The 7717-nt window shown below is 43.3% G+C and overlaps 1 protein-coding gene across 2 annotated transcripts; it reads right to left on the bottom strand.

The window, feature by feature from the left end:
- Window positions 1-2487: 2487 nt before the first annotated feature.
- LOC124329504 (proclotting enzyme-like) lies at window positions 2488-7312 on the bottom strand. Of its 2 annotated transcripts, XM_046788580.1 has the most exons (11): window positions 6901-7309; window positions 5680-5997; window positions 4863-5018; window positions 4573-4691; window positions 4359-4495; window positions 4001-4185; window positions 3768-3936; window positions 3453-3694; window positions 3227-3387; window positions 3096-3168; window positions 2488-3024 (listed from the first exon to the last, which is right to left on the bottom strand). In XM_046788580.1, the coding sequence occupies exons 1-11, from the start codon at window positions 7040-7042 to the stop codon at window positions 2936-2938; spliced, it is 1791 nt and encodes a 596-aa protein (XP_046644536.1). In that variant the 5' UTR covers window positions 7043-7309; the 3' UTR covers window positions 2488-2935. The 2 variants fall into 2 exon arrangements, with proteins under 2 accessions (XP_046644536.1, XP_046644535.1); XM_046788579.1 differs by lacking the exon at window positions 4863-5018 and having other exon boundaries at window positions 5503-5997; window positions 6901-7312.
- Window positions 7313-7717: the final 405 nt, after the last annotated feature.

Below are 7717 nucleotides of genomic sequence, written 5' to 3'. Positions count from 1 at the left end.
CCGAATAATAATCGCGCTCCTTTAGAGATAAAGTTGCCACCACCACGCCAAGGATTTGCATGGGGGCGATGATAGATAGTATCGCCAAGCAGCAGCCAGCAGGTGAACCTGATTAGCAGTATTGTTTGTCCAGGACCCATGATCCACTGAACAATGAAGAAACATCTGACACGTCCGATCAAATCGCGATAAGAGATCATTAAGGTGAGATCGCCTCGGTGATTAAAGCTTTGGCGAGGGCCATCATAAAAATTCAAACTAGAAAACGGGATGATGATAAAGAAAACGGTCAAGACGTGACTTGTAAAAAACACACACACACACAAGGCAAGGCAGCAGCCAGGGGAGGAGGAGAGTAATAGTCGACAATTTAATGAGCAAGAGGTAGTCGAGAAGAGACTGTTATACAACATGCAAAGGGGGGCCATAATAAGGAGAGATTCGAATCGCAAAATAGACACGAGGATAACAACAATTTTCGCCTTCTTTTTTTCCCCCTTTCGAGATGTGGCCGTTTTTTTCATTGCGACTCATAATTTTTAACGACTCTCGGCTGCCGCTGATATTGCTGACGAGATGGACGCAGCTTGCTAAGACCCAACAATAGGGTGATCCCGGTGTTTAACTGCCCAACGGTTGGCCTAGTTGGAGCATACTGAAATGCTGGGCAGCGGATAACAGTCTCGGAGAGCAGCTTAGATTCCTTGTTTCCAATTCAGTCGAGCTGCGTAAAAGCAATAAACGTTGAAATCGCCCACTCTACGAGGAGTGATTGTTGTTCTTCTCGTTGCATTTGTTGGATGGACGTTATTTCGTTTTGACCGCTCTTGCTCATTGCACCTTGGCCATCTGCTGTGCTTACCTTGTACTAGCAATCGATCTCCCGTTTGAAAAAATAATAATAATAATAAATCAAATAAATGATTCGGTACTTTGAATCAAAGCAAATAAAATAATTTAACAAAGTTTGTTTCTCTGTACGTCGATTTTGAGTCGAGATATATGGCTTAATTGAAGCCCAGCGCCAGACGGACATGAAAAGTTTTTGTGCGGCGGAGATATCGAACTAAACGATGGCGAGTCTATAAGCGCGAGTTGAGCGGCTGATTGGGGGGAGGGGGGAGGAGGAGGTTATGCGCGGCGAGCGAAGAGGAGGAGAAGGGCGTATTTTGGTTTTTTATCAAAAATTCCTCGGCGAGGACACGTTAACTGCATCACAATCAAAAGACCTCGTTTTCCAAGAAATAAGATCTGGCGATGGCGACTCGGGCCGAAGGGCCATGATGAGGCTGCTGGACGGCTAGGCAGTAGAGCGGCTGGACTAGTCGTCGTCGAGGAACCTATACAGTACCGAGAAAGAGAATCATGGCTTTTGCCCCACAGCGGCCGGCCCATAGCCGACTGGCCCCCATCGAGTAGCTCTCTTCTTCTTCTTCTTCTTCTTTTTCTCAGATCGATTAAGATTAGGCGAAAGTTTCTTTTCTTTTTGTTTTTTTACTATGCTCACAGCAAAGTTGCTGTTCTGTAGGATAACATGGGTGATTCCTTGTATGGCAAACAGCCCAGCAATGTCTCCGCCGCGTTGTCGTCTCCTAAAACATTCAATAAACAAGGCGGACTCGGGACATGCAACCGAGCTATTTAGCAGCCGTTCCCCTTGCTTGCTTACGCAACATGGCCAAGGATAAAAAACTACGCAACATTTGCATATACGGCGTATCGGCTAGCGTATCGTCACCTCGTCTTTCGCAAGCGCGCACTTTCCGCCCTCGACAAAACTGTACACCGTGACGTCTCTCCCAGCTACTGTGGGTGTACAATGCATAATGGTGGCTAACTAATTTCCTCATCTCCGTTCAACTTCAATAAAGATAACTGAAATCCGACTAGTACGACAAGGCTAATTTTCAATGGTTCATTTAATCTACGCCGAGCAGGAAGTGATGGATTGAAAGGTTTGCACTTTTATTTTATGATTTTCTTTCTTTGTGGGAGTTGGGAGGGTCGGTTGCATAACAAGGCCAGCCCTTCTCTAGAATCAGGTTACGTGAAAACGTAATCAACTGCATTGGCATCCAGCTGTTTTAAATTCAAAAGTCCCGTTCGGTCGTTTTATTGGCCGTAGAAAGTCGTTCCACCAGCAAGCGGCCGTTGCGAGAAGACCCGAGTTTCCTATATTTATTACAAGCATTGATTAGCGATAAGCGAATCCAGCTGGATCGGCAAACGAATTGAATTAAACGTCCATAAAAGGCCGAACGTGTCCTTCGTGATAGATCGTATCATATAATCGGAATCAAACGTAATACCCACAATTCAATTCCCCATTGATTCTCCATTTGAATTGACCCGGATGGAATAGGAAATTCAACTTCCCGTCACGCAATCATCCGTGAATGGGTCCATTCAGCTTCATATCTTTCACAACAAAATACGCTGCCGATCTCTTTGGCGTCATCTGTTATCAAATTCAATCAAATGGCAAAGTATATCGTAGTTGTTTGGCAACAACAAAACGTGTAATTTCACGAGTAATGCAACCCTTTCTCATATAAACTGGTTTGACACAATGCAATAAATTTACGGATTTTTCGAACGGATTTCATTGAATATATATATAGAGGGTGGAAAAAAAAAGAAAGGTGTTGGCAGAAGAGTGTGGAAAGGCGTAGCCGGCTGACGTTTTCCTTCGCGGGTGACCAAAAAGTTTAAATGCAACGGAAGAAGAAGTCAACGACTGCGCTATGGAAAGAAGGACAGATGAAAGAAAAGAGTGAAGTTCCCGTGATTGGCGACTTGAAATGAAGTAGAAGCCAGAATAATAATAATAATAATAATTAAAAAAACCGTCGATGGTTGGCGCTAAATGCGTAGTCCGGTTTGAAGCAGCAAGCGGAAGAGTTTAGTAATGTATTGTGACTGCCGGAATTCTTCTTTAAGACAAAACTTTGGCCTTTATCCAGTCTGAATAGGAAGTCACTCGAGTGTACACGCCCGGCTTGTCTTTCTCTGCGCAGCGGATGCCTGTCCGAGCGAAGAATAGCGTGTGAAAAAAAGCTCATTCAAAATAACAAACAAATGAAGATGTTCCTTACCCCAAGAGACTACGCCCACTACCGCCCATCGGCCAGTAGACATTTGATACATCAACGGACCGCCAGAGTCACCCTGCAGATGTCAAATATTAGCGGCAATCAATACGGATGCCAACACTCTTTTTTCTTACCTGACAAGAGTCCTTGCCACCTGCTTTGTATCCGGCACATAGCTGTTGCTCACTGATTGGCTGAGTGTAAGCCTTTTGGCAATCAGCCAGGGCCCAAATGGGTAGGATTACTTCCAACAGGACTTCGCTAGCTTGTCCACTGTATGACGTCGTTCCCCATCCTAAAGAAATCAGAGTTCATACGATGATTAACAACAACTGATTTAGCGTTAGACAAAAGCCAAACCTGTGACAAATGCGCTCTGTCCCTCGAGAACAACATTTGACGGAGGCAAACAGATGGGCCAAATGTCGCTGTTGAACGTGGCCTTAGTCTTGAGTTTGATGAGAGCAATATCGTTCTTGTAGGTTCGCCGGTCGTACGATTCGTGCATGTAGATGGCTTCCGCACCGAAATCCCGGCGAGCCTCGCTCACCTGACTGAAATCGTATTCGCCCAGTCGAACAGTCAACTCCTCCGGCTTGAAACTAGATGGCGGATTTGAAAATTCTTGTTAAGCATTTCCACCTTCTACTTGATGGATATTGAGGGAAGTTTTACTTGTCAACGCAGTGGGAGGCAGTTAGAATGTGTTGGTCTGTGATGAGGACTCCACCGCAATACTGATCTGTCTTGTCACGGAGGAGAGCAGCCATCCAAGGCCATTCACCCTTATCGGCCGGAACTCCGCCCACGATCCTTGTCGTCTGTTTCATGAGCTCGCCGCAACCTAGAGTGTCAATGAGGTCCATAAAGTCGATATGAGAAACCATCAAATGTAAGACAATGTCTACCTTTCTTGGGTGTGGCAGCAGTCGGCACTGCTGCGACTGTGGTTGCAATAGGGGCTTTCGTAGTTGGAGCTGCGGTCGTAATGGGCGCTAGGGTAGTAGGAGCGGGTGTAGGGGGAGGTGGAGGTGGAGGCCGAGTTACTGGAACGGTTGGCTGGGTATTGTCTGGACAGCACACTCCCATATAACTGTCGTCAAAACAAAAAGAGAGTTAAACCATACGTCACTTTCTTCTTTCAAAAGGCAATTCTGTCCCGATCCTTGATGTCAAGTGACATGAGAGATTGGGGAAAAATTGACCTGGAATTCTTCAACGTAAAAAAATAAAAAATAAACATGACACGTAATGACAAACACTCACTCGCTGCCGATGGGACAAGCGTAACTGACGAAGGCATTCAACGTAGCTATAATTTCTTGTCGGGCACAGTGCTGGACGAAGCGGCACCGACCAGACTGACTCAGAGGAGTCGAACATGTTTGATAGGCGAAATCCGGCTGTATATGAATATAAATAATAGGTAATGAATTAAGTATAATAATCATCAAATAGGATGGATATTAGATATAGTTACGTTGCCAAATCCAAGATAATATGCCCGGCCGGGAATGAATCCTGGGACGTTGGTGCCCGATGGCAGCCACAGCGTCGATGTGCTGTCGATGTACTGGGCCCAGGTGAGACCTTTGAGTTCTGCAAGGAAACAAAAAACGATTAGAGTAATTCTATCACTAAAGGCGAACCATTTAAAATCAAAGGGTAACTACAGAACATGAGCTAGCTACGTCTACGTGCAAATTCAATCAAAAATTCAATCATAATTCTTGGAAGAGCATTTTCTTTTTTCGCTGTTGAATTAAATACCATTGGGCAAGTTGGCAATAGGAGAGTGAGTTGAAAAAATTTCGCCGTGTCCATGCCCATGATCAATTTCGGGACTCGGCCGACATCTCCGACTATTCGGTCGTTGACGGCAAAATTCCGGACTGCCAGGGAAGAAATTGTTGTTTGGTCTGTTTCCTTTATATCCAAATCGATCGTTGAAGGAAAAAGGCACAAAAATACATGACGCATTAAAACAAATAGACACTTTGATTCATCAGTTGCGTCCGTCTAGCAGTTAATCCATCACCTTGTCGTAATGCTCTTCCTGCCGAAGCCAAATATGCCAACACCGTTCAGTTCCACAATCGCACAACAAAAAGAATCAATGACATTGCTCAGATGTTACCAGTAAAGTGTCAAAAATGAAACCTGTAGACCTGACTCCAAGAAAATTAATGGAACGTGCTCTACAAGTGCTAGGCATTTTTTTTTTAGGAATGGTTCTTTTTTAGTTTAAGAGTTAGTTGCCAAAGCAAAATAGTGGAAAACTTTTTAGTAGATAAAAAAGGAATGTGTCAATTGTGTCATAAGCATATGTGCTAAATCTTGGATCGTGTTTCAGCTAAACTAACTACATGAAATCAGATGAATAGGCCAACAACCGGAAACCTTCACCAACCTGGCACATCAGCGAGATTAACTATGGTTATTTCTGTTGGCGGATTTTTAGTGATTGTTGTAAGTTTGCTGTTCGTAGCTTTAGCAGTCGTTGTCGCTATAGCTTTAGAAGTCGTTGTCGCTTTAGTTTTAGAATTCTTTGTAGCTTTAGTAGTTGTTGTCGTTGTGGTAACTTTACCAGGAAAACTGACGTCTCCACCTCCCCCTCCTGGCTGCTGCTGAAACGGAACGCCTTGTGGATTAGCACCGAAGTTGGCCCAGGCCTGCGGATTTCCGAAGATACCCAAACCTGAATTTACTCCGCCACCGTTGTTTGCAGGACGGGCCAAATTGCTCAACGCTTGGTTGAAGATTCCGCCAATTAGACCTCCGAATGCGTTGTTATTCAAATCTAATTGCTTCCCAGTAGCAGCACCATTCGAAGCCTGAGTGGCGGGAGTCCCGCCAGCCGGTCGGCTCAATGACGAAAGCAGACTGAACGCGTCATTTTGATCAACTGTGTGTAAAAAATATATATATATAAATTCAAAGAAATAAAGGTGAATTTCATTAGTGAAGATCAAAGATTAGTTCATTTTGCCCTTCGATACACTCGATTTAATCCATGAAAAAATTCCTACGCCACTAATTACTTGTTGCGAGCAGAGTAAACAAATCATTTAAAACTCATTAATAACAAGTTAGAGGTTATTCCAGAGAAACAAAAATATTTCATTAAGAGGAACTAAAGGAATTGTGGGTAAATTTTTATCTAATGTTTGAAATAAATGGAAAAAATCGAATTAATGGATATATTAATCTACAAAATCGAAAGACGACACGCAAGGATATCTACTTTTCCCATTTGCGTTCTTAAAATAAACGAGATATTTCAAATGCTCCGGCAGTTGGCATCCGAGACGAGCAAGGTCGTTCGACTAAAATCGTTTCGTGCGACTAACTTCCAGGTTTTCATTTCCTTCCTCATTCAATCCCATATTTGGAAATATTACCATGGACAAATGAAACAAATAACCGACATATGTGAATAGAACTAAACAATTTTAAGAAATTGGGCAACAGTGACTGATGATTCACGAATCGAGTAGAAAAAGCCGAAAGAATTGAAAAGAAGCGGCTGAATGAAAATCAACAAAGAGGAAATGGATAGAAAAAAGAAAAAAAAAATTGTCCGCCGGCTATTTTGTACGTTGCGCCATACACTCTTTATCCCCAAGGTTCAGACTGTGAGCCGACTCGTCTTCGCCTTGCCTTAATATTCTCTCGCGGCTTCGTTCGCCATCCCATAAAGAATATTTGCACGAACTGAACAATTCCGTTATTCGCTTACCGATGTAACATTTTACAATATTTCACGATTTCAATAGACTAGCACTAGTAAAAAAGAATGACATTCTACCTTGACGTTTCCTTCGCTCTTTAGGCCCGAACGATGATGGATAGTCGATGTGGCCACGGCCGCTGACCGTCACTAATTCAGCCATTACGATGAGGCCGACGGTCAAATATACCCAACGTGATGTGGCTGAATTCCCCATCATTTTAACACTGAAATCATCCGGGGTCGAAATCACGTCACGATGCGACCAACACGCACTCTCACAAAATACAAATGAAGAGGGGAATAGAAATGTGAGAATGGTATAAGTTGACCAATTGTTAAGGTGATTACGATGCGTTGGGGCCAGAGAGCAGAGACGGTGAAATCCACCTGTGACACCGTGCGCAGCTGACGGGAGACTGAGGCTGCGAGTATGTAATGGCCGCTTCAACCACGAACCTTGGTTCTCTCCTGTTCTCTTCAATGTTTCTTTTTTTTTTCCCATACACCCACACATTTACGGCTTACCTGGGCCATTTTTCTTCTTCTTTTCTATTTTTCCAAGGCCTCTACAGTCGGCTTAGATTGAAAAATGCGCAATCGAAGACAAAGGACAATAATAAAAAGAAGGAAGAGAGGGAAAAAAAGAGCACCGAGTACAACGAAAGTGAATACCGTACCATACGTTAGGAGAGGATAGGTTTAAACTGTAAACAGATAAAATCATTCTGTCGTGTTTAATGGAGCCGAGATTACGACTAGAAGATTTTAGTTTTTCTTGTTTTTTGTGCTCACCTTTCCTTGCATTTACCTGCTTTTTTTTATTATTTTTATTTCTCAAGACGAAACATGTAGCACTCAATGCCAATGTCGTCTTTTTTAAATTTGGGTTTCC

The sequence above is a fragment of the Daphnia pulicaria genome, chromosome 3 (genome assembly GCF_021234035.1).
Source record: "Daphnia pulicaria isolate SC F1-1A chromosome 3, SC_F0-13Bv2, whole genome shotgun sequence".
Classification (NCBI taxonomy): domain Eukaryota; kingdom Metazoa; phylum Arthropoda; class Branchiopoda; order Diplostraca; family Daphniidae; genus Daphnia; species Daphnia pulicaria.
The sequence above is the reverse complement of the archived record's forward strand: the minus strand, read 5'-3'. Positions and strand labels throughout refer to the sequence as shown.

What these genes read in the sequence shown, in the direction of transcription:
- LOC124329504 (XM_046788579.1), bottom strand. Translation starts at nt 7,042, where the DNA reads ATGATGGGGAATTCAGCCACATCACGTTGGGTATATTTGACCGTCGGC. An exon ending in AGAGCGAAGGAAACGTCAAG is followed by an intron (nt 5,998 to 6,900) that starts GTAGAATGTCAT and finishes TTTTACACACAG; the next exon opens with TTGATCAAAATGACGCGTTC. An exon ending in TAATCTCGCTGATGTGCCAG is followed by an intron (nt 4,692 to 5,502) that starts GTTGGTGAAGGT and finishes GTTTCCTTGCAG; the next exon opens with AACTCAAAGGTCTCACCTGG.